We start from the raw sequence: 26,984 nt of genomic DNA, 5'->3' as shown, positions 1-26,984 counted from the left end.
TGTGAACCCGTTAAAAGCGAGAAGCGCTTTTCACTTCGATATAAGCTATGTCCGGAAGTAACTTCTTAGTAGCATATGTTAGGAGAATTTCCATAACAGGTTAGGATAATTAAGTTAAATTCAGGAAAAGGTTTACGGTTGGCAAAAATGCTCTCCTAACCTGCTACGAAAATCACTTCCGTTCATAGTTGCTATCGAAGTTACGTGAAAAATGTGTCCCGGTTAAAACCACCGTGTGTCATTCATTCAGTCACTCAAAATAACGGACCTTGCTATCGTGGATTTAAAATGGTTAAAGCAAGGGTGAAGGATAGTGTACAGGTTAGGTAAGGCTGTTAGTTAAGGTTAGGGGCGAGGGTAAGAGTAGGGACATCCCAAGGATCCCGGATAACACAAAATTCAAAATAACATCTAATTTATATTTTTGTTTCATAACTCAATTATACACATTTAAAACAGATACTGGTACACATGTATGATAATAATATAAGGTATGCTCTGAATGGGTTCTTACGGGAACATAGAAAGTGAAACACAATTATTATTTTTTTGCGCAAGAGTCGCGAGTCACATGGCTTTGACACATTTTATGACTTGAGACTTCATTTGATAGAAAGTCAAATAACTTGACTTGACTTGGAGCCTCAACACTCAGTGCGCGATTTGACACTGATTACTTGTAATTGCCTGCCCAGGTTTTGTCACTCATTTTGTGGCATATAGTCTCAGCGGATTATTTTCCACACAGCCAGGGACAGTAAAATCCTTGCAAAAAGGAAAATAAAAAATGATTGGCTAGGGAGACGCACAATCAGCCCTCTGATTAGACCAGAAAACTGTCAATCTCCACAGGCCGGGGTGAGCTAGCTCAGTGAGAAAGGTTTTGCGTGTTTGTTGGGTCATGTGGAATCGGTGAGGGTAACGAGAAGTGGTCTAGTGATAATTGTTTGTGTTTCTGTTGGGCAGAGGAAGAATGCGCTCGAAGTAAAACGAATGGGGCCAAGAAAAGTGAATTGTTTAGTTCTCAAGAAAAGGGAACCAATGAAAGGAGTGATAACTGGGGTCGTAGTAAATATAAACGTTGACCAGTGTATGTGATGCTCGTCGTTTGATGCCAAGCAGACATGGTGGGGAAACAGAAGAGTCTTTGTCTGTCTGTTCTTTTGAGTTTTGAAGTTGAGTCTTTGCCTGACAAAGTGAAGTTGGGATATATAAGTTATCCTGTAGTAGCGTATGTGCCAAATACATTAAGAAATTACAGGTGTCAAGTTAATGGGCATGTGGCAGCAGTGTGAAGGAGGGGAGGGTACAAGGTATGAGAAATGCAGAAGGGCATGAGACAAAGGAATATGTTAATTGTAGGGGTGCCCATGGAGCTGGGGATTAGAAATGTCCCAGGTGAGTGAGGCAGGTTGAGGTTTCCAGGGTTAGAGCAGAAGTTGTCATATGCTGAGGCAGTGAAGAAAGTAGAGGAAGATGGGAAGTGGTGAGTTTTGTAGAGATATACCAGTACAGAGGGATAGGCAAAAAAATATATTAAATAAGTTCGAGTAAGATTGGATTTTTAGCATTTATAGCAATGGTTATACATTATGCTGCTGGGATGGAACGGAAGTCTCAGAAAATGGAGGTTGTGGTGGCAGCTGCAGAGAGGTATTTGGGTGTGTGAGACTTACATTTACATTTTACATTTAAGTCATTTAGCAGACGCTCTTATCCAGAGCGACTTACAAATTGGCAGCAGAAGAGTTACATGATGTGTTAAGTCGTGATGTCCCATCCTTTCAGGATGATGGCATGAGGTAGGAGTAAATACATTTAATTTGTGGAGTAGGGGGGGTGTTAATTTAATTTGATATCATTTTGAAACAAGTGAGTATAGTGTTAGATGGTAGGGTATTTATTTAGTACATTTAAATGTTTCAAGTAAAGTATAAGGGATTTGTACTCCAGTCTAGTAGGTGGCTGTAATGCAACAAATTGGATGCCAACCGCTGTTAAACCTTATAAAAGAAGAAGGTTTGGTGGGTGGGTTCCCACTGAATGGGAAAAGTATTTTTTTCATACATATTTTATTTGGCTACATAACATTTGCATTTTATATTTATACCATTGCTTATTCGATCTAGTCACTAACATAGGCCTATGCCATTGCACCAAATTATTGTTTCAAAAACATCTAAACAAAACGCAACATCTAAACGCAACAAGTTGCGTGTCTTGAATGTTGATCAATGACCTGTCAACATCATTTGGTACACAAAGGAAAGGCTGTCGTTCACTTCAATCCAGAAAATCCCAAACATGCTCAATGGGTGACATGTCTGGTGAGCACGAGGGGGCAAAAGGGTGCAATGCCCCCTTAGTTGGAATATTGTGCCCCCTCAGTTTTGTATCCTTATTCTGTACCACAATCTGCCCCCTCCGTCATGCCCAACTGATTTGCTGTGTATGCTTCATTCATTCAACTCCCTTGCATGCATCATACGTACGTCATACACATTTTACCAGTTTGATTGGCCTTCACAGTAGAATGGCGGGGTAAATTTGACCATTTAGGTTTACTTTCAATGCACGGGAAGAAAAACAAGTTTCACAGCGCAGCTGGATGTAATTTAGCTAAGTTTAACAGTTAGGTAGGTAGCAGATAGCATGATAGCACGCCAGGGCACAACTGCAGCATCGGATCACAGTGGCGGGGAGGGGGAGAACCCCAAGGCCACTGAGCCGATGCTAATCACCAAGGTAAAGGTCATCGAGGCACGCATCAAGCAAATAACATTTGAAATACATGGTACTTTGGACAGAAAAACAAGCAAGGAATGCACGGGAAGCAGAGATTTCAAAACTTGTGAATTCTGCACAGCTTGCAAGATATTGTATGTATTTATCATCGATTGTGGAATTTCCTGCTATCAACGAGCTTCCTCTCAGGTTAACTTTGGATGCGATGGACGCAAGAGGGGAAGGGGGTGGTGGACTATTCCTGGTTATGTTAGATTATACGCTCAGGAAAGACAAGGAACTTGCCTTAAGCACAATTCCCTGCAATGCCACATACACATCTCATGACATCCAGAACAAAATAATTGGGCTCATGAGTGATGTCGTCACAGAGGAAAAGGAAGTAGGGGATTCATGGTACACAGTTAAAGTAGTCAAAGCGCACGCTATGTCCTCTGAGGTTGCATTAAATGACTTTTTTAACGTGTGTATTTCCCTTTACAAGTTTCTCAGGAAACCAACTGTGTCTGTGCAATATTCAGGAGAGAAACTGGCCACAGTGAGTGTCATTATAACATCTCTGGACAGCATCATCCACCTGCTCAGAGAAATCGAGAGTACCCGCACCTACGGTACAGAGGTGTGACTTGAGGCTGTGGGCCTATTGAACGCTGTTTACAAACCGTGCTTCAGATTCATTGCCTTCATGGATCACAAAGTACTCAGCCTGCTCGACACCCCCCAACAAGCTACTTCAGGCTGATTAACTTATCTGTACACTGGCATCCGAGTCGTCCGCAGTGCGTGGAAAAACTGGACGTGACAGTGAGTTTGATGAGTTATGGGAGAAATACATGGACACCTCCGCTCCAAGCAAACGGCGAAGAGTAGTGAATAGTAATCTGAAAGAATATGTGGTCGAAAACAACAATGGGCCAGCAAGAAGAAATAAATGAGAGGGAGTCCAAAAGACTGTTTTTCAGCACTCTGGATGACTGTACTGGGAGTCAGCAACATTAAATGAACAAAACAGTCAACTTGTCGAGGCCCTGTGTGCCTTGCACCCAGAAAATGAAACCTTTATGGATGTGAAAAAGGTGAAACCACTGCTGGACTTAATCTCATTAGACTTTGTGGAAACTGAGTTTACTGTCACGCCAGTTTCTACAGACTGAAATCACCTGATCTGGAGAAGATCCGGGGCATCTAACAGCAATGCTTACTGTGATGACTGGCATTGAAACTGGGATGAACATTTGAAGCATCCACTGCAATTTGTGAGAACTCTTTCAACATTGGAAAAGGTATTCAGTGAGCACAGACGAAGCACGTTGCACGGGAGGAAAGCGCAACTGATTCAACTGGCATTTGAGAGGGATTTTGGAAGCATATTCCGTGGGGAGTGGGAACGAGAGACTGCTGAGGAGGTTCAACACAGCATCAAAGCGGCTGCAACTCTTTTGAATCTGGGTACGAACAGGCAGCCTGGCTGGGCTTGTATTATTTAGTTATTTGCTAGCTTTTGGAAATGGTGGCAAATGTCAGAAATAGACGTAGAAGTGATTTTCTTTATTGGAGTTGCTGCCAAGTTTTCTGCTTGATTTCTGTGATTGGATTGGAAATGTTTGGTTTATAATCTAAGATTGTTTTTTAATGTTGTTTTATATGGTCAAAGAGGCGCTTTGCATTACATTGATAAGGGTGGGCAGACCTTGGCCAATGGTTGAGTAACGATGTAGCTATAGTGATGCCATGGAATACTAATTTCTCTGATATCATATGCAGCGTAGTACTGCACTCTCGCGGGAAGACAGCTTGGTAGCGCATTGTACATTATTGTTTGCTTTCCGCTATTTGGAATGCATTGTATTGGCATTGGTTATTGGCATTGGCATTGGTTATTACAGTAATTAGCAACTGTTTTGCATTGCATTGATGAGTATTATGCATGTAGCGTTGTCATAACTTGCAATTGCTCCAGTTGGTTATGAATTGTCCATGTTTGTAAAGTGGTGCAGTAGCCTGTATTCTTGTGGCAAGACAGCCGTGTGTGGCTGCAAATACATTGTGTGTAATTGTACTATCGATTATTATCCATCCTGTGTTAACAGCAAGCGAAAATAGTTCTGCCCCCTTAGTCATTTCTAATGCCCCCTTGCTGAGTTAATCCTGCTGCCGGGCCTGCTGTGAAATGCTCAGTTTCCAGGAATTGTGTACAGATAATTGCGACATGGGCCTTGCATTACCATGCTGAAACATGAGGTGATGGCGGTGGATAAATGACACGAAAATGGGCCTCAGGATCTCGTCATGATATCTCTGTGCATTCAAATTGCCATTGATAAAATGAAATTGTGTTCACTGTCCGTCGCTTATGCTTGCCCATACCATAACCCCACCGCCACCATGGGGCACTGTTCATAACTTTGACTTCAGCAAACCGCTCACTCACATGACACCATATGTCACACGACACCATATGTCACATGACACCATATGTCACACGACACCATATGTCACATGACACCATATGCCATCTGCCCGGTACAGTTGAAACCGGGACTCATCCGTGAAGAGCACACTTCCCTTCTTGATATGCCACTCCTGTCAGGTGGATGTATTATCTTGGCAAATGAGAAATGTTTACTAACGGGCATGTAAATAAATGTGTTGACATAATTGTAGAGAAATAAGCTTTTTGTGTTTATGGAACATTTCTGGTATCTTTTATTTCAGCTCATGAAACATGGGACCAACACTTCACATGCTGCGTTTATATATAGTTTGTAAATATACACCTCAATGATGGTACTAGCTATATCTAAAGATAGCTGTAACATCGCACTACATTCAATACTTATGGGATGAAGATGTAACATATTCTGGTGAATTAATTACAACATTTTTGAGGAAGAAAAAGGCTACAGACTGTAACAGACAGATCATGCTTTCCAGTGGTGACCTGTCATTCAGGTTGGGCCAAATAATACAAAATATGTGTTGCCTGATTTGCATGTTATTTTAGGATTAATATGTGTCACATATCACTTTGCAAACAATGTCAAAATGTATATATATATATATGGTAATAAAGCAGCATACAAACATGGTCTCTTTTTTGCTTTCTTGAGTAAGGCAGCTCCAAAATACAGATGTTTCAGCCGAGCTCAGTGCTTTCTGTTGTGGTGGGGCAGCCATCGGAAAATACAGAGCGTAGGGGTTGGTCATTTTCTCTAGTTATGCTGTGATTGGCTTACAGTTCTGTCACTCATGTGGACACTACATCACAGCAAAATCTACGGGAGAGCTTTAAAATTCAAGCCCCTTTGGTGCTGCCATAGATTTACATTAGAAGTGCCCATCCAAGAAGGCTAAGGGCATTGGCCAAAGAATAAATTAAGTCAAATCACGTTATATCTAATGTAGCTTTGATTGGACTGATCATGTCAACATCATACTTTCAAAATCTTAGCAAGCAAGCTAGACAAGCAGTCATCATCATGAATCACGTTGACAATCTACTGGCAAATCCTTGTCATATGAAGATAAATTATAGATAAAACGTATCAGTGCTCATCGGCCATTGGACATAAAATTTACACAACAAATTGGAAATCGCAAATTCAACAATGAGTAGTTTGGAAGGAATCAGTGGCTAACTGCAAGCGTTGCAAAGCAATCACTAGCCTGCTATTCAGTGGCAAGGGTGTGTGGTCCAATTCTGGGGTTAAGGGTCTCTTTACCAAGCTCGAATGGATAAACATTCACATGCAACACCATGTGCCAGAAAAGGTTGAATACATAGGCCATGCTGTCAATCCAGCATAACTTCTGCCATGTTCAAAACAACTGGAAACTCAGAACTGGGAATTCTCCAATTTCAGTGAGTTCAAGACAACTAGGAACTCTGAAAAACAATTGCTACAACTGGGAAAATACCTTTTGAACAGTCATCCAACTCAGAATTCCAAGTCGGGAACTCGGGCTCTTTCTAGAGCTCCGACCTGAAGATCACTGACGTCATGATTCAACCTTGTTTCTTTCCAAGTTCCCAGTTGTCTTGAAAGCACCATCAATCTAGAGAATGCCACTTTGATGACAAAGTGCAAGGACCGCCATGCCACCTTCCTGTTCAAGTGAGCACAGCACAACAAGGTGAGTCCTACAATGTATTGTATGCTGCTGCATAAATTATGAAATATGACAGGGAGATATGTATACTGTAGTTAAGAAAGTAATACTAAGTGTATGTAGTGTAGTAAGCTGTTAGTAGCCCATGTGCCTCACCCTAATCATTTGGTCCCTTTACCCCTCAGAACTTAGCCTACTGTTCTGACTTGGTGTTGCACATGTAGCCTATAGCCTGTTTTAGAGAAATGTCATCATCGATTGTCGTAAGAGCTTTGTCTGATTAAATGCCTCCTTTATTTATCCTATGGTTCTGACTTGGTGTACAGGGAGAATACTGTAGGAATGGCCCATGTTCTGAATTCTGTAGCTGTACATTTCAAAAGTGCTGAACAAATAGTTATATTGACTACATCAGTCTTAACTCGCTCATTGTCTTAATTTAAATTACAGATTGCCTCTTATCCGCTCATCATTCCCTTATGCCATATTTTGTATAGCTCAATTGTCCGTAGAAACCACAGTTGTTTAAGCAAGTTAGCCATATCAGCTGTTTTTTTAAGGCAGTAAATGAGGCTGAATTAACTGTTTCGCTGCCAGACAAGGCTCTGCTGATAGCCAGGTGGAGCTGTGGTAAGGATGGTGCTGAAAAGAAAGCTCTGCTGTTAGGACAGCTTTCTGTAGGCCCTAACAGTTTGTTGGCACCGTTTGTCACCGTTATAGTGCAATTAATGTATTGTTTAGTGTTCTGTAGTGGCTTTGCTAGCATGCATCTAAAATAATGTGAGTTTGCCCCACCAAGATTTACATGCTAAAATTGCCACTGATGCTTTCCATCCGATTCTGCATCATCCGCTGCACACAGGTAGGCCATATGATCCTTCTTGCTCTGGATTCCAGAGAAGTGGGAATATGACATATCCCGAGACGATATTGACTGCGATCATGAATGACTTTCAGCTCAAAAGGTGTAAAACAGGTGCAGGCGTAAAACGCCCTTTTTTTCTGTATCTTGCGTTTTGAAAATGCATCACCGTTTATGGCTGTAATTACAGGCTACATTTGCGCAGCCATTGTGCGCGAGTGCATGTGCGGTGGTTGCAAGCTTTGAACCACTCCATTTTGGGGCTTGGGGGTCAAAAGGTTTGAAAAATACCGAGCTAGCGAACAGATTGGGGATTTGCTGTACAGCTAGAGGATCGGGTGCAGCCCAACGGCAAATAAATTGTAGGGAGAGAGTATTGCTCAAGAATATGAACAAATTTGGCAACAATTGAGAGCATAGGTCTACAGGACTTTACTCTAAACGACCGGTTCTACTTATGACTGACTTCGGACTTGTGATTTGAGACCTAATAGAATAATAGTGACGTGTCCCACCTCTGATTTTCGGTAACGCTAACCAATTTCCTAACCTTATTAACCTAATTATCCTAACATGCTACATTTATTCTCCTAACCTGCTGTGTAAATTCTAATTTGCCACCAAAAAGGCGTGTTTTGTTCCGGACTCGCCTTTCCATTGAGGGATAAAGTGGTAGTTTCCTTGGAAACGGCTCGGGCTGCAGCAAAGGCTTGCGACAAAGACACAATTTGTATTTTTACTCCTGTCTGTAGGAGATTCTTTCAGTTTCTCAGCTCATGCCCCATGCTTTTGTTTGATTTTGTCTGTGTGTTTACTTGTAATTTGTTTAACATGGAATGGTTATGTAGAATTTCTTGAAAATGAATAATTCCATTTATACAACCTTCCAGTGATTGGCATTGAAATGTAATGGTTCCACACAGGTTTGCCACAGGTTCTGCTGTCTCCAGCCATCACAGGCCACAGCAAAGCTTTACCGCCGAGGCTCGCGCAGCTCAGTCGCATGCAGCATGAGCTTGGTGTTGTTGCCACAGCAACCACTGAAGAGAAATCCGTGCAGGTCCTGATGCTACGGAGCTCGCGCTACCGCATTGAGGGGGATGTAGCAGTCGGACACGGGCAGATGGGACCTCAATATCGACAGTGACTCACCGACAACGCGCGACACTAGATAACGAGGGAGGGAGAAATGTGATGGCGATAAGCCTCGGGTACCTTGGACCTTGACGGGAAGACATTGTCACACGGTGTGCCAGGTTGTCCTACACTTGCGGATCAAGGGTGAGTGCACCTAACTGCGGCGAAATGTGTTTGCTGGATTAGTCTGAATCTAAATTGGGCTTGTTGCGACTGGGCTATATTCAATCGCAATGAGGCTATGAATTATACAATTGTCACACGGCTCACACCTATGTAGTTTTGGCAAATACATAAAATTATATAAATATATTCGTACAATATTATTAGTCTATAAGCTAGTATACAGGAGAATAGGTTGCATAATGTATTACATCTTCGGGATGTTGAATTCTAATGAGTTGGTTCTAAATACTACTCCAAAGCAACAGGGCTGACATTTGTTCTTGGTGGGAATTATAATGCACACATTAATGCAGCACAACAGGCTAATAGAAACAACAACAGCTGTAAACATGTTTTTGCTGAAATAAATATCTAGCCTATCACAATAGGTTCTAGGCTAGAATGATATTGTGCAGTTTAATTGCCTAAACTAAATATGGAGTCCATTTTAAAAGGCGTTTTTGAAATCTCCTGTTGTGATAAAACATTTGCAACAGGAGTTCCAGAGGCTTGCTGCTGATCAAAACGGAATGGGTGTTTGACGGAGAGAACCCCACTTTATTAGAATAAGCTATTGTTGTAAATAGTCATCAGCCTTCAATTGGACATATGTGTTTTTACTCACAAAGTAGTCATTTCATTAGTGCCAAAATAGTGTTAACATGGTAAATATAAACAGCTCAATGTCTTGACTTTGAGAAACGTCAACAGATATTTATAATTTAAAAAATGACTTAAGACAGGGTTGAAAAATGAATCCCCAAGAACTAGTATAATCTAAAAAATAAATAATGTAAGTGTCATTATTTGACTTGGCCATTTTTACCCCAAAAATGAAAAAAAAAAATGAAATGAAGTAGGAGAAGAAGAATTCACTGAATTATTGATTTTTTATTATAGATACTCTATATATAACTATTTTAAAAGGGGATTTGATTAATGTTCCAAAATCAATACAGGTCCTTCAGTACAGGTCACAAAATGCCTGGCAACAACATTCATCTAAAACAATGTTGTTTTACTGCATGTCTTATACTTTAAAAGCAACCCAGCAACCATGCATTTGCTGTAAGACAAGAAAAGAAACCTAATTGTACAGCTTTTAAAAATAATTTGTGACTTCAGTCAGTCAGACCGAGTGGAAACGTGTGGTTGACCACCACTATTCCCAGTTGCATTTCCTATCAACCTGTCTGATCACATCAAATCAGAACAGAGTTGACTATTTGCTGTGTCTAAAACCAGAAAGAAGAAGACACAATAGTGTCTGTCTCATAAAGTATGGATTGTTTTTAACTGTTCTCTGCCAAGTATTCTTATATTTCAGTATAGTTTCCAAAGTAGGAAGGAAGTAGTTGGGCTAAGCTATATTTTTTACATTCAAAGTGAATTAGCTTCATCGTATTATACAGTACCAAAATGCTACTATTTTGAATATATCTCAGGTTCAAAGTGAATTAGCTTCATTGTATTATACAGTACCAAAATGCTACTATTTTGAATATATCTCAGGTTCAAAGTGAATTAGCTTCATCCTATTATACAGTACCAAAATGCTACTATTTTGAATATATCTCAGGTTCAAAGTGAATTAGCTTCATCGTATTATACAGTACCAACATGCTACTATTTTGAATATATCTCGGGTTCAAAGTGAATTTGCTTCATCGTATTATACAGTACCAAAATGCTACTATTTTGAATATATCTCAGGTTCAAAGTGAATTATTCAGTGTACAGCAGTTTCTTTTACTTCTTCATATCATAATATAACATCAACACTGATTGTTTGTTTGTGTTTGTTTACACTATTCTGCTTTGTTTTATAGTTGATTTAGGATTTAAGGCCTGTAATGCGATTGGTGCTTTCTTGTAATGGCGATAGCCCCAGTAATGGCTAAGTGCCTTGCGCAAGGCACTTAACCATAAAATTGCTCTCCATTCAGGTGCGCTGTACCGCAACTGACCCTGTGTGTTTGTCTGGAAGTGTTGGGAAATTTGCCTGACGACTCAAACTGAATTATTCCGCTGCTCTATGTTCGCTACATACTACAGTCTGAGACTGCCATGAGGTGTTGTACAAAACAAAGTGATCAGCCATTTGATCGTCTCTAATCAATCAGAATGTCAAAGCCAATGACACATTTTCTAAACACCGCTTTACCCACTTGTGTTCTGGTTTTGGCCCGACCCATCTGTTTCTGGGACCAATCCGAACAGTTAGAATGTGTTTGCGTTCTAGAAATCGTCAGGCAGGTACTCACGTTCAGACTCACTGCGGAGAAGAAACTAACGTCCGTGGGCGTGGTGTATCATTTGGCCGGAGCCAAATTGGGAATTGAGAAATAGGCAAAAGACGAATGGCCATTATAACCAAATGGACAATAACATTTCTATGATATTATTTTATATTCTATTCAGTTGCGTTTCTACATTGTGGAACAGCCAGGCATAAGGGATGTGTAAACATAAACAATATTTGAATGTTACCTGTTTAAAAAAAAAGAAAATCTGTACAATTTTGTTTCTGAATGAACATATATTGTATAAAAAAGCAATAATTCACTATAGAAATGATAGCATTTGTTTGCGGATGTAGCGTGTAGGGAGCCTTGGTATTGGCACAGTGATGTGTGTCAGTGTTTGTGCCTGCCATAGAAAAGGGGCCACAGATGTTTGCCCGTTGATCTGACATCATGCTGGCTTCTTAACAGGGATCTTTTCCCCGACCCAGCAGGCCACACCAGCCGCTACAGGCAAGGCTTGATGGCATGCAGATGTCCTAGAAAACAATGCCCAAAGCTACAGAACCCCTTTTGGAAATAAAATATATTGAATATATATATTTAAATCATTTCAAATCACTCAATTTATTTTCTAAAATATACAGTGTAGTATATTGATAATATATTTGTGTGCAAAATATTTCATTTAAGCCCAAACATTTATGTAGCAACTGCAGATGTCCCCTTTAAGGAATATATTGGGAAAGAAATATACAACTATTTGCCACATTCAGATATTGTAATATACAATACAATGATAACATTGTATAATTATTATTATTATTTTTTTAAATTTATTTCACCAGTCAGTAAAGAACAAATTCTTATTTACAATGATGGCCTAACCCAATTGTGCTCTGCCCTATGGGGCTCCAAATCACATCTGGTTGTGATACAGCCTGGAATCCCTCTTGCACTGACTTTTATTTTTTACTAGGCAAGTCAGTTAAGAACAAATTCTTATTTTCAATGACAGCCTAGGAACAGTGGGTTTAATTGCCTGTTCAGGGGCAGAACAACACATTTTGCACCTTGTCAGATCAGGGATTTGAACTTGCAACCTTTCGGTTACTAGTCCAATGCTCTAACCACTAGGCTGCCCTGCTGCCCCTTAGACTACTGCTCCTCAAGGGAGCTCATATGTAGGCATACAAGTGTGAAATGTTCTAGATAATTTTTTGCAGTTTCTTTGTCCATTATAAAAGGCAAGAATAGACTAGCAATAAAAGCAATACTGCTTGCCAAGTTGACATTCAATTAAAGGGCCAGTCCGCAGTTGAAACAATAACAAACCGTCATTTGAGGGATGGGCCTGGAGAAATGTTACCACTCTCAAATTAACGGACTATGGATGGAAGGACTGACAATTCATGATATCACAATTATATTTTTAACCATGTTATGAGGCTACAGTGTTTGTTTACATTTACAATGTTTACACACATTGGAGTAAAACAAGCTTATGTTTTGGGTTATGATGGGGTACACCAGTTGAACTAAGCTCATGAGGCATTTAGAAGTTATATTCTTCAAGAATCAAATTTATTTAATCCCAAACATTTATGTAGCAACTGCAGATGTCCCCTTTAAGGAAATGGTAGGCGATATATACTGAACCAAAATATAAACACAACAATTTCAAAGATTTTGCTGAGTTACAGTTTATATACGGAAATCAGTCAATTTATATAAATAAATTAGGCCTTAATCTATGAAGACGGTTGGACATACTGCCAAATTCTCTAAAAGGATGTTAGAGGCAGTTAATGGTAGAGAAATTAACATTAAATTCTCTGGCAACAGCTCTGGTGGACATTCCTGCAGTCAGCATGCCAATCGCATGCTCCCTCAACTTCAGACATCTGTGGTATTGTGTTGTGTGACAAAACTGCACATTTTAGAGTGGCCTTTTATTGTCCCCAGCACAAGGTGCACCTGTGTAATGATTATGCTGTTTAATCAGCTTCTTTATATGCCACACCTGTCAGGTGGATGGATTATCTTGACAAAGGATAACATTTGAGAGAAATAAGATTTTTGTGCGTATAGAACATTTCTGGGATCTTTTATTTTAGCTCATAAAAAATGGGATTAGGACATTTTATGTTTTGTTATTGAGAGCCATGAAATGACACAGTTGGCTATTGTCTTCCTCATAATTCTACCTCTGCGGAAGAGTGATGCCCCCTCCACCTGTCTAGAACCCACCCTGGATGTATTGTCAGCTAATTAGACAAGGAAACACTATGTATTCCCACTGGGCACATACTGGTTGAATCAACGTTGTTCAGTGAAATGACGTGGAATAGACTCTGAGGTGACGTCTGTGGCCAGAGGTGTCTGCAAGCGTGTTAATGCCTTTGCAAATGATCAAACTGACACCAAATGGAAGTTGTTAAAAGCCACGAGAAGAGCTCCATTGTCTACTGGGCTCAGGTCCATGGGAATCCTGAGGATATGAATGCTCATCCATACAACGCCAGTAGTCTATTTTCTCTGTGTTCCTCAAACAGCTGTATCAGTCTCTGTGTGGTAACATGAGAGTCACGGTTCCTACAGCGTTGCCATTTGTCACTTAGTTCGCTCGGTTTCCCAAAGAGCTCTGGTAGGATACAATAGTATCTTAGGGAGACTCAGTTTCAGTGGGCTAGAGGATTTTTTTTGACAACAACAAAAAATACACATAGCTTAGTCTTAGTGCATATACCTATAATCTTAGTCCTAAATGCATTTTTGTTACCCTAGTTCCCGCAAGTTATTTCCAAATATTAGCTTCATAGGGACCAAGCTATATTTAGCTCATGCACACAAGCTTTTTCGAAATGAGGGCAACTTCATTTTGTGCTCATTAACTAACCAAAGACACACACTCGCTTCATCAAAGTGATAAAATACAGCTTCATCAGAGTGATAAAATACAGCTTCATTAAAGTGATAAAATACAGCTTCATCATAGGGATAAAATACAGCTTCATCAAAGTGATAAAATACAGCTTCATCAAAGTGATAAAATACAGCTTCATCAGAGTGATAAAATACAGCTTCATCAGAGTGATAAAATACATCTTCATCAAAGTGATAAAATACAGCTTAATCAGAGGGATAAAATACAGCTTCATCAGAGTGATAAAATACATCTTCATCAAAGTGATAAAATACAGCTTCATCAAAGTGATAAAATACAGCTTAATCAGAGGGATAAAATACAGCTTCATCAGAGGGATAAAATACAGCATCATCAAAGTGATAAATATGTCCGGGCGTTTTACAGTGTCCCTTCAGGATGTGTAGCCGGTAATTGCATTTTATTTTTTTTGCAGACCAAGAGGACAACAGTGCTGCTTCTAGTGCCTCCTTGTCCCTAGCATAAACATCTATTCCTTGGCCCTAGCATAAACATCTATTCAAATAAACATCTATTCCTTGGCCCTAGCATAAACATCTATTCAAAGAAACATCTATTCCTTGGCCCTAGCATAAACATCTATTCAAATAAACATCTATTCCTTGGCCCTAGCATAAACATCTATTCAAATAAACATCTATTCCTTGGCCCTAGCATAAACATCTATTCCTTGGCCCTAGCATAAACATCTATTCAAATAAACATCTATTCCTTGGCCCTAGCATAAACATCTATTCAAATAAACATCTATTCCTTGGCCCTAGCATAAACATCTATTCAAAGAAACATCTATTCCTTGGCCCTAGCATAAACATCTATTCAAAGAAACATTTCCTATTGTTAATGCAACCTTGTGTTCTTCTTCCCATCCCCAGATCCCTTAGAGACAACCTGCCACCCAATGTCATCGTCATTATCTGTAAGCTATATCTGTCTCTTCGCTCTCCTCTTTTTCAGTCTCTCTATTCCATCAGCATAAAGAGAGGGCTTACCTCCAACCTCCCTATCGCCCCGCTGTCTTAGAAGGGAAAAAAGGAGGCATTATATAAAACACCTTGTGTATCCCCCCCAGCTCTACAGGTGGGATATTTATAGGCATAGTTCAGATTCTAACAACCTGTGCGCAGGAGAAAAAAGGGAGGAGGAAATATTAAAGGAATGAAGGAAGGAAGGAAGGAAGGAAGTGTTACATAATGACAGAACAAGCGGTGAGGGAAATCAGATCTGTGCACTTGTAGTGTGCTGTGCTGCTCCTTCACTCTCCACAACTCTCTCCCACTGACATTCTGGTGTGTGACTCATCATCTTAGTAAACACACACAGAGAGAGCGAGGGAGAGAGAGCGAGCGAGAGGAGAGAGAGACCATACATATGTGCTACAACTTGTTGGCTGACTATTTCAATGGAAGGAAATTTATTTAATCCATTTTAATGCCTGATAAAAAAACAAGGTACAGTTGAAGTCAGAAGTTTACATACACCTGAGCCAAATACATTGAAACTCAGTTTTTCACAATTCCTGACATTTAATCCTAGTAAAAATTCCCTGTCTTGTTTCAGGATCACCACTTTATTTTAAGAATGTGAAATAGAATAATGTGAAATAGAATAATAGTAGAGAGAATGATTTATTTCAGCTTTTATTTCTTTCATCACATTCCCATTGGGTCAGAAGTTTACATACACTCAATTAGTATTTGGTAGCATTATCTTTAAATTGTTTAACTTGGGTCAAATGTTTCAGGTAGCCTTCCACAAGCTTCCAACAGTTGGGTGAATTGTTGGGTAAGTTGGGTGAATTTTGGCCCATTCCTCCTGACAGAGCTGGTGTAACTGAGTCAGGTTTGTAGGCCTCCTTGCTCGCACATGCTTTTTCAATTCTGCCCACAAATTTTCTATAGGATTGAGGTCAGGGCTTTGTGATGGCCATTCCAATACCTTGACTTTGTTGTCCTTAAGCCATTTTGACACAACTTTGGAAGTATGCTTGAGGTTATTGTCCATTTGGAAGACCCATTTGCGACCAAGCTTTAACTTCCTGACTGATGTCTTGAGATGTTGCTTCAATATATCCACAAAATTGTCCTTCCTCATGACGCCATCTATTTTGTGAAGTGCACCAGTTTCTCCTGCAGCAAAGCACCCCCACAACATGATGCTGCCACCCCCGTGCTTCACGGTTGGGATGGTGACCTTTGGTTTGAAAGCCTCCCCCTTTTTCCTCCAAACATAACAATGGTCATTATGGCCAAACAGTTCTATTTTTGTTTCATCAGACCAGAGGACATTTCTCCAAAAAAGTATGATCTTTGTCCCCATGTGCAGTTGCAAACCGTATTCTGGCTTTTTTATGGCGATTTTGGAGCAGTGGCTTCTTCCTTGTTGAGCGGTCTTTCAGGTTATGTCAATATATGACTCGTTTTACTGTGGATATAGATACTTTTGTACCTGTTTCCTCCAGCATCTTCACAAGGTCATTTGCTGTTGTTCTGGGATTGATTTGCACTTTTGGCACCAAAGTATGTTCATCTCTAGGAGACAGAACGCGTTTCCTTCTTGAGCGGTATGACGGCTGCGTGGTCCCATGGTGTTTATACTTGCGTACTATTGTTTGTACAGATGAACGTGGTACCTTCAGGCTTTTGGAAATTGCTCCCAAAGATGAACCAGACTTGTCGAGGTCTACAATTTTGATTTCTTTTGATTTTCACATGATGTTGTCGTGTATTTGGCATCATTAAACTGAAGATTAACCTTTATCAAAAATGCTCTGTAATTATTATTACGTGATTAAACTACCTAATCATGTAACTGTAATTAACTAGGAAGTCAGGGCACCAAGGAAAATATTCAGGTTACAAAGTTATAATATTCCTCATTTAGTCTTCTGATTAATGAATTCTTAATTACCTCACGTTAGTCTCATTCCAAACGTCGTAAATTGTTGATTATCTGCACAAACCCAGTCTTCACTATGAGCCATCCATACATAAATTGTCTTAAAATCATTTATTTACTAACTAAGTACTCACAGAAATGCATAACAAACAAACAAGATATGGTTACAAAGAAATGATCGGGGGGTGTGCCCTAGTGGGCTAAACCGGTATGACGGCTTGTTAGATAGAGTGATAATTATAACAATTTAAATGCTAATCCTTTGCACATGAACGCTCACTCATTCGGGAACAATTGCAATCAATATATATATTTACGCTCAGTGTGTCGTCGGGATCTCTGTTGAAAAGTTTGTTTCTGTTGGAGAGTCTGTCCGCCTGCTCTCTCTCTCTCTGTCGTGGTTAGAATTCAGAGTGACATTCATTCTTGTCGTTATAGAATAGATGTTTCGGTGGTTGTCGGTCTTCATTACCACAAACAGTATAATCCTCATTCATTCATGTTATACAACAATTAGATGTAAGCCTCATATCTGAGGCTATTGTTTAAACAGCGTTATGGTAATGTGGCCGTATTGCTCCCATGAGTTTCACAAAATTGACAGAAAGGAGGTGATGAACGGTGACGAGGTAAATTAACAGAGGGGAGGGAGGAGAAAGGCAAGTTAAAGGGGGCTATAGAACCCTTTCTGCGTTTACAAACATTGGCGCATGAGGGCGATGCGCGCAAGTTGGTGACAGAACAAGGGGGAGTTATTATAGAACGCCAGCAAAAAAGCCTCTATTTACATGTTGCTTATGAGTGCATTTCACATTACTTTTGGATTATAATTGGATTTTAAGTCTCGTATGAATGTCCTTGCTTAATATAGTGTTTGTCATCATCACAAATCAACTGCATAATACTTAAAAAAACCTTTCAACCAGTAAAATGGCTCTTTGGCTAGCTTTTTGCTATATCAATGAGCGTTAGCATTCCAGCTAACAACTGCTGCATCCAAAACAGTTATTTTGCAAAGATCACAACCAAATATAATCTTAACGACTATTCAAGCAAGAATCAAAATATCATTGCAAGCGTATGAGAACCCCAAAATGTTATTTTGTTTAGAAGTAATAAAAAATTAAATCTAGGCTATGTAGAACAGCTGAGGAATGAGAGACAGAGAAGGTAACCTAAAAAAGACCAGCAGAGAGACATAACAAGATGAATGGGCACAGATGGAGATGGCTTTCTTACTACCGCCATGAGTCGCGCGCATCTGAGCGTGATGTCAGTGTGTCATGTACTGAAATAGGATCTATTACTGGGGACATTGAGGATCACCGCAGTACCTATTATGGATGATGAATCATGATAAGCCCATTAAAGGTTGCAACTGGAATGATATTGGATGACCATAAATAAAGCATGATATGAACGCTCTCTTCTGATGAAGGATGTAGCTTTGGGATGTAGGCTATATGATAGTGATGAAGGATGTAGATCTGGGGTGGAAACTATATGATAGTGATGAAGGATGTGGCTCTGGGATGTAGGCTATATGATAGTGATGAAGGATGTGGCCCTGGGATGTAGGCTATATGATAGTGATGAAGGGTGTGGCTCTGGGATGTAGGCTATATGATAGTGATGAAGGATGCAGCTCTGGGATGTAGACTATATGATAGTGATGAAGTATGTAGCTCTGGGATGTAAGCTATATGATAGTGATGAAGGATGTAGCTCTGGGATGTAAGCTATATGATAGTGATGAAGGATGTAGCTCTGGGATGTAGGCTATATGATAGTGATGAAGGATGTAGCTCTGGGATGTAGGCTATATGATAGTGATGAAGGATGTAGCTCTGGGATGTAGACTATATGATAGTGATGAAGGATGTAGGCTATATGATAGTGATGAAGGATGTAGCTCTGGGATGTAGGCTATATGATAGTGATGAAGGATGCAGCTCTGGGATGTAGACTATATGATAGTGATGAAGTATGTAGCTCTGGGATGTAAGCTATATGATAGTGATGAAGGATGTAGCTCTGGGATGTAGGCTATATGATAGTGATGAAGGATGTAGCTCTGGGATGTAGGCTATATGATAGTGATGAAGGATGTAGCTCTGGGATGTAGGCTATATGATAGTGATGAAGGATGTAGCTCTGGGATGTAGACTATATGATAGTGATGAAGGATGTAGCTCTGGGATGTAGGCTATATGATAGTGATGAAGGATGTAGCTCTGGGATGTAGGCTATATGATAGTGATGAAGGGTGTGGCTCTGGGATGTAGGCTATATGATAGTGATGAAGGATGTCGCTCTGGGATGTAGGCTATATGATAGTGATAAAGGATGTAGCTCTGGGATGTTTAGGCTATATGATAGTGATGAAGGATGTAGCTCTGGGATGTAGGCTATATGATAGTGATGAAGGATGTAGCTCTGGGATGTAGGCTATATGATAGTGATGAAGGATGTAGCTCTGGGATGTAGGCTATATGATAGTGATGAAGGATGTAGCTCTGGGATGTAGGCTATATGATAGTGATGAAAGATGTAGCTCTGGGATGTAGGCTATATGATAGTGATGAAGGATGTAGCTCTGGGATGTAGGCTATATGATAGTGATGAAGGATGTAGCTCTGGGATGTAGGCTATATGATAGTGATGAAGGATGTAGCTCTGGGGTGGAAACTATATGATAGTGATGAAAGATGTGGCTCTGGGATGTAGACTATATGATAGTGATGAAGTATGTAGCTCTGGGATGTAGGCTATATGATAGTGATGAAGGGTGTGGCTCTGGGATGTAGACTATATGATAGTGATGAAGGATGTAGGCTATATGATAGTAATGAAGGATGTAGCTCTGGGATGTAGGCGATATGATAGTGATGAAGGATGCAGCTCTGGGATGTAGACTATATGATAGTGATGAAGTATGTAGCTCTGGGATGTAGGCTATATGATAGTGATGAAGGATGTAGCTCTGGGATGTAGGCTATATGATAGTGATGAAAGGATGTGTGGATACAATTCTTGGATAAAGACAATAGGCTGATTTTGAAGAAATGCATAGACGCAAATTCATTGAATTCAGTATTGGTAAACTGGTGTTGACATTACCAACATTGTGACAACAACCTGACACCTTGTCCGTTCATGCACTCTGAAATGAAAAATAGAATTCGGTCAAGGTTGATCATCTGTCGTAACTAGTGCATATTTTTTTTTTAAGGAGTGGAGCAGTCCCAAACGGAAATAGCAGTAGGCTGGATTCAAACCCATGCAGCGTACTGTATATGCAGCGGCTTAGCCTGCAAGACAATCAAAAGGCCCCTAGTGTGCGGGTTTTACATATATTTTGGATTTCCAATGTTCCCTGACATATATTCCCTTGTGTTCTTTCCACAGAGGAGGGACCATGTTGCTGTACCAAGGTCCTGGGAAAACCTATACTGGGAATACCACTGCCCCTCTCTAGCTGGATCATCTGACACCAACTCCCCCAAGATTTCCTGACGGATATAATCCAATTCATCCCTTCATATTTTGGATATTCCGATCGAAGCAATAGTGGCATTGGCACATGTAAACATGGTTCCCGCCTTCTATACACTTGTGTATTTTTTTCTGTTTACACATTTGACACATAACAGGGATTTTCAAAACCGGAATGTTCTCTCATTAAATTGTTCAAATGTTTTTGTCATTGGAAACTCATCTGGAGAGGAACATCTCTGATCCGAGGTGGGCATGCGCTACGTTTTGGTAGCGCCCAGTCATACAGCATTGTTGAAGATGTAAAGCTGTCTAACCTCAGTCCTATGCCCTCAAATGCTAATTTAGCACCATACATTGTTGTGAAAGTAAAGCCATACTCAGCATGCATACTCAACTGTGAATACGAACTCTATTATTCAGGGTGTTCAGGATCAACCATGAACATATATCAGAGCATGATTGTTACCTGTGCAATGTAGGTGTGAATGTATTTTTACTATGAAAAGGTGTACAAGAGTATGAGCCATCATATCAGTGTCTTAAATCATAATTTGGATTCCACTTCTTGTGCACGTCAACGTGGACAATACCAATTAATAACATTCACTGTATCTTCATACAAATCTTTTACAGAAATCGTACAAATCTTGGGACAAAACTTTCCCGGAGAGACCGCAGCTGTTGTTGAAAGTGCAGGGTGTCAAGGTGCAGGGTGTCTCTAGAGCACGGCACTGCTGCATTAGTGCCTACATTTCTGGCTAGCTGGGCATCCCTCCCTCCCTTCTCTCTCTCTCTCTTACAATGAGCCAGAAGTTGGAGAAGTTGACCTTGGAGACGGACCAGCCTCTGGTCTACACCGTGGAGGAGCTGGAGTGTAAGATTTGCTACAACCGTTATGACACGCGTACCCGCAAGCCCAAGGTGTTGGGCTGCCTCCACCGCGTCTGCGCCAAATGCCTGAAGAAGATCGTGGAGAACTCGTCCCCCAGCATCGTCAGCTGCCCCTTCTGCCGCCACGAGACGCACGTGTCCGACGATGACATCTGGCTGCTGCAGGACGACAGCAACATCCTGGCCATCCTCACCTACCAGGACCGCGCCAGGAAGAGTGGCGGTTCCATCACCCCGAGTGGGGAGGTGCTGCTCACTCCAGGCAGCCTGAGCGGGAGTGGAGGTGGAGAGGGTGGCTGTGGTGGGTCTGGGGGCGGCTGCGTCACAACCGGTGAGCAGTCACACAGCTCCTCCGACTGCCTGGTCATTACCATCATGGAGGTGCCGGGCGAGTCGCAGTCATCAGACTCCATGAGCATGCTCAATATGGTGCGCCTGTACCGGCCTGCCAGCCTGGCCTCGCTGCCCTGCCACCTGCCTGCGCAGAAGTGCGGCGCATGGACCTCTCGCACCTTCCCCAGCTTCCTTATCGGCGTCCTGTGTCTAGTCTACTTCTCATCGCTGCCACTGGGCATCTATCTTCTGATGATCCAGCAGCTCACCCTGGGAATCATCCTGGTCAGCCTGGTGCCCTCCACCCTGGTTCTGTGTGTCTTCTACGGCTTCTGTCAATGCCTGTGCCATGAGATCATGCAGTCCATAGCCACATAGCCACGCCTCCGCTTAACTCCCCTCCACCATCCCCCATCCTAATACCAATGTATTTCTATCAGTGGATGTGACATAGCAAGACCTGTAAAAGACAAAGCCAAATCACCAATGCAAATCTATACACCCTGTCCTTTTGTAAAATACCCCCCCACCCCTTCCTTTTACCTTCTTCAGATAATACCAGCACTAAAACATCCGAGTGACCACTTGGATTTGGATGTATGGCTTGACTATTCAAGACAACCTGTGAAAGGCCCACGGCCTGATGAATGGTTTTCTAATTACACAGCTCAACCTGCATCAGATTGCTGCCGTTTGTGTTCATGCAGCTCACCGGAATGGGCTTCAGTTATTACTGTGACGATCACCAAACTGTATTGTTCAAAAATAATATGATCCTCTCAGTGTTAACCGTACTGTGGTAAAATACCCATCTGCTCGACCTATGGGCAACGGACTATGAAAACCCATAGTTTTATGGATGTATTCAGACACTCAGCATAGTCACCATGTATACGCCATGTTCCTAGTTGCCTTTTAAAGGCATGTCTGTTTGTGCCCCTGCAGTAACTTAACGTTGTAAAACCTGTCTGTGTCATTGCATTGGGAACGGACAAACCGCCTAAACTGTTACTAGATATTTCAATAAATGACTCAAGACACTTTTGTGATCTTTGCCATTCTTTTTTTAATTTCCCCCATAACCCACATTTCCTGGGCAACTGATTCCAATTTGCACTGTTAATAGGATACAATCACATTCCTTATACTTTAAAATGAAGATGGAATAAGTTATGTGAAAACACAAAACATGCAAGTTATCATATAGGAACACGACACACAGCTACATAAGAAGCTTCATGAACACTACCCACAAGGGACTGGAGAAATCAATGTATAATCCACAGTAGTCGTTTATGCTGAAGAATTACCCGCGGTGAAAAGTGTACCATATTGTGATGTGTGGATCAGTCGGTTCCAGCCCCACAGACCCATTCTGCTAAAATGCTGACGTTTTGCTAACTCGAGCTAATTTTAGTGTCGTTGCTCCGGAGACCTGGCACATGGGAGCACCACCATGGCATCGAAGGACCTTGGCTCCAAAAAACTTCTTGTTAGCTATTATAGGAGAGCAACTCAAAGGAATATCTGGCTGGCACAATCAAATGCTGCTAATTATAAGAAACCTTACCTAGCACTTGAACTTAGAAATAGCATTAATCAACCACAATATATGATAGAACCACACAATTTGTGCAGAACCTGTGTCTAATGGTAACACTCCCAGTCTATTAGATCATGTCCACCATTTTTTTTTTTGCCTTTATTTAACTAGGCAAGTCAGTTAAGAACAAATTATTTTTTATAATGACAGCCTACACCGGCAAAACCCGGACGGACAATGCTGGGCCAATTGTGCACTGCCCTATGGGACTCCCAATCACGGCTGGTTGTGATACAGCCTGGATTTGATTTGGTGTCTGTAGTGACTCCTCAAGCACCGAGATGCAGTAATTTAGACCGCTGTGCCACTCGGGAGCCCAAACTAGCAACCCTCCAGTTGCTGGCTGGCCTCTCTAACCGCTAGGCTACCTGCAACCTCAACAATAAAAAAAGCATCCAAAAACACAACTTTAGATATGATTAGGGAATATGATTTGTCAAAATGTGTTGACGTAAACCACTTTTATTTATGGAAGAAGAGCCAAGGGCACAGATGGTTCCATGGGCCTCAGCTGCTAGGGTTGGCCTAATTGAATAGTGTCTCCCCGAAGACCAGTTCCTGCCAGTGCCAGCAAGGAAACAGTAAGCAGGGGGATGTGGAGGAGGAGCCCAATACTGAGGGCTCACTCTGAAGTTGCTCAGTTGTTTTCAGTCGTGTCGAAGGTTGTCAACTTGGCCGTAGGCTATAAGAAAGCATGAGACCCTGAGGAGACTTCAAAACGGAGGTGGGTTCTTAATCTAGCTTGATTATTTGGTAATGATTAAGTTGCGAAGTAGCTAATAACTCTTGATTCCTAATTCCTTTATTTTGTGTTTCATATGTGGTCATTGTAATATTTGGTGTGGAGTTAGTGGCACAATATAGACTACTGATAGTAATGCTAAGTATAAATGTTTATTGGAATATAAAAAGGGAGACAATATAAAGCAAATACAACTCTATATTTTTACAGTGAAAATGATATGCCAAATCATCAGAGTTTACATTATCAATACTCAGGTCTATATTGGTTTTATAATACCAGTCCATTTACCTGGTTTAGTGAGACTGTGTGAAGAAACATATTAATTCCATCACAAGGGCCATGACAAGGTTATTGCTTGATGGGCTTAAATATGTCAACCAGTGATTTTTGTACTTTTACTGTTGAAGCGATATCCCAAATACAGTAAAGCACACACACGAAAGGGTCAAAAATATGTTTTGAGCAAAATAGTTTTAATTTTTTTCTGACACAAGCGCAAACATCAAGGAGTACGGAATTCAAGGACTTGGTCTGATGGTAATCGGTGAAGTCGACAGCCTCCCCCCTTGCTTGAGGAGCAATAGAGAACAAAAAACCACCCCCACCCACACAACTTGTGCTGTCATGACATACCCGGACCACCTATTGAGATGTGCCTTTTGTTAGGTAAATCAGTTAAACGAGGTGAAAAGGAGACTGGAGTGTCACATTAAGGTCAGAGTGGCAGGGCTGTGTTGGTTACTTTCTAAATGTAATGTTACCTAAATAAAAAGGTACCTAGGCTGTCCAAAATTGTCATCGGTAATTTAGCTCTCTCTTGCAAGGTTCAGATGAATCGGTGGCGGAGATCAGTGGATGAGATTCAGGCCAGGAAACGGCAGGTCACAGAGTGTGAGCGTGCCCTGGAAGCCCTGTGCAAGGTGACTGCCTGTTTCCAACAGATGGCCATCTCTATCGGAAGTAACTCAGACGGCAGCTTTCTGAGAGAGGAGATGGACGAGACCAGAGCACTGGCTCATAGAATCTGCACAGGTTAGGCCACTATAATGCTGTTGAATGTTACATGAACCTCAAGATCTGACCCCTTCTTATTCTATCATTTAATGGGGTTCCACAAACAAAAGGGGACTGTGGTCTGACCCCTTCCATTCAAATCTTTACGTGCAATTCTCTCAAACAATTTGTGTCTAAAACATATATAAATTGTTGACAGCACTGTCTTTTCAAAATCACAAGTACTTTGTATAAAGTGTAAATCATAGGCAAATTCCACTGTGAATAATTGTGCGTCATCTCATCATCCAGGGTTGCACAGACGTCTGGTCCCTCTATTAACAGAGAGGGCGACTGAACCTGGACAAGAGGATCGATTACAGGTGCAGCGACTGTGGGTTCTTTTCCTCACTGGGCTGGAGAACCTCCAACAGGACCTGCACAAAGCCAGTGACTTAATAGACCGCTTCCCTTTGAAACAGAGAAATGACCGCCGGGCCCTGGTGAACACAGGAGCTACAGATGGGGTCACTGGGGTGTCTGCCCGAGCTGCTTCAGTCCAAACCCCTTGGCTAGCAGTGGAGGTGGAACAAAACCCTGACCTAAAGACGCACATCACCCAGATTGACGTCCTGGTCAAGGAGATGCTCCAGAAAGTCAGCATTCCTTTCTGGGCAGTGGAGGCTACCCAAGAGGCCTGGGTGGAAGGCGCTCAGTCTCAGGACGCTGCACACGATCAGGATGAGACTCTGGAAGAGATGATGGTGGTGTCCCAAGATGACCAGATGTCTGGGTGTTGTCAACCTCTAAACTGTAAGTTAGGGTGTATGTTTTGTTTAGCGACCTGAAGACTGGGGTGTACTTTGAAACTGTTAATGTCAGCATACTCTCTACATACACCGTGCAATAACTACAAGTAGCTATGCAAAATGGCATTCCTGTGTAAAAACTAAAATGTGCAGTCCTGCAATTTTAAAACGACAGTACACAGGACCAGCATTTTGCATAGCGTCGTGTTGCAAACACATGGTATAAATTAGGTTTTTACATGCACAAGTAATTTCTATTTACGAATGAAAATTATGAACGTTAAACATCTTTAGATGCAGTCAAAGAGCTTACACATGCTAAAGCTAAGGTATGATGAATTATAAAGATCTCCTTGATAAAAGGATAGATGTGTATGTTGAAGACCTTGTATACCTAGGTTGATTGATTCATTTTGTAATACGCTGACTACACCAAGTGGGTGCATCCAGCCACACAAGCAGGTTGAAATAGCAAAACAATAATGGTCACCAGTCAAAACAGTCGCGGACATTTAGCTCGCTAAATGGTTCTGGGATATAAATATTGCGTTATTTTACCCGAAATACACCAGGTCCTTTTCCCCCCTTTGAGGTGTTTTGACCTATTGAGCCACAAAATCATGTGCCCTCTACTCCGACAATTAATCCACAGATAAAAGGGGAAACCTAGTTTACTATATCTCCTTCATATGCCGTTTGGCAACCAACTTTAAGGTGCATTACCATCACCAACTGGACTTGAGTGTGGACCTAAATTCAGCTTTCAATCACCCACGTGGGTAAATGCTCCTAAAAACCAACGACAAGATGGTCTTGTGACACAAATAAAACCAAGTTGCATTTTAGCACCTGGCTACAGACACACGCGAGCAGTTTGGGTAAAATGATGGAACATGTCAACATTTATTTTGTAACAGGGCCGGTGTGGTCAGCATGTTAGAATGAACGTTGTATTGATTGCTTGAAAATGTATTATGCAAACTAAATAAAGTCAAATGTTGATTG

The 26,984-nt window shown here is 41.2% G+C and overlaps 2 protein-coding genes across 3 annotated transcripts; both read left to right on the top strand.

Annotated features, from left to right (window-relative positions):
* Window positions 1–8,722: 8,722 nt before the first annotated feature.
* LOC135540997 (E3 ubiquitin-protein ligase RNF182) lies at window positions 8,723–22,864 on the top strand. Its single transcript, XM_064967146.1, has 2 exons — window positions 8,723–8,998; window positions 20,516–22,864. The coding sequence occupies exon 2, from the start codon at window positions 21,407–21,409 to the stop codon at window positions 22,205–22,207; it is 801 nt and encodes a 266-aa protein (XP_064823218.1). The 5' UTR covers window positions 8,723–8,998; window positions 20,516–21,406; the 3' UTR covers window positions 22,208–22,864.
* Window positions 22,865–24,035: 1,171 nt separating this feature from the next.
* Window positions 24,036–26,959, top strand: zgc:109913 (regulator of G-protein signaling 9-binding protein). 2 transcript variants are annotated; one of them, XM_064967574.1, is made up of 3 exons: window positions 24,036–24,156; window positions 25,008–25,209; window positions 25,483–26,959. In XM_064967574.1, exons 2-3 carry the CDS (start codon window positions 25,008–25,010, stop codon window positions 26,016–26,018), a joined length of 738 nt encoding a protein of 245 aa, XP_064823646.1. In that variant the 5' UTR covers window positions 24,036–24,156; the 3' UTR covers window positions 26,019–26,959. The 2 variants fall into 2 exon arrangements, with proteins under 2 accessions (XP_064823646.1, XP_064823645.1); XM_064967573.1 differs by having other exon boundaries at window positions 25,002–25,209.
* Window positions 26,960–26,984: the final 25 nt, after the last annotated feature.

The sequence above is a fragment of the Oncorhynchus masou genome, chromosome 6 (genome assembly GCF_036934945.1).
Source record: "Oncorhynchus masou masou isolate Uvic2021 chromosome 6, UVic_Omas_1.1, whole genome shotgun sequence".
Taxonomy (NCBI): Eukaryota; Metazoa; Chordata; class Actinopteri; order Salmoniformes; family Salmonidae; genus Oncorhynchus; species Oncorhynchus masou.
Note: the sequence above shows the minus strand (reverse complement) of the source record. Positions and strands in the feature narration are given on the sequence as shown.

Bases quoted from the DNA above. Each gene is read 5' to 3' on its own strand.
- zgc:109913 (XM_064967574.1), top strand. From the start codon at position 25,008: ATGAATCGGTGGCGGAGATCAGTGGATGAGATTCAGGCCAGGAAACGG. The intron at 25,210-25,482 runs GTTAGGCCACTA...CTCATCATCCAG, and splicing joins GGCTCATAGAATCTGCACAG to GGTTGCACAGACGTCTGGTC.
- LOC135540997 (XM_064967146.1), top strand. From the start codon at position 21,407: ATGAGCCAGAAGTTGGAGAAGTTGACCTTGGAGACGGACCAGCCTCTG.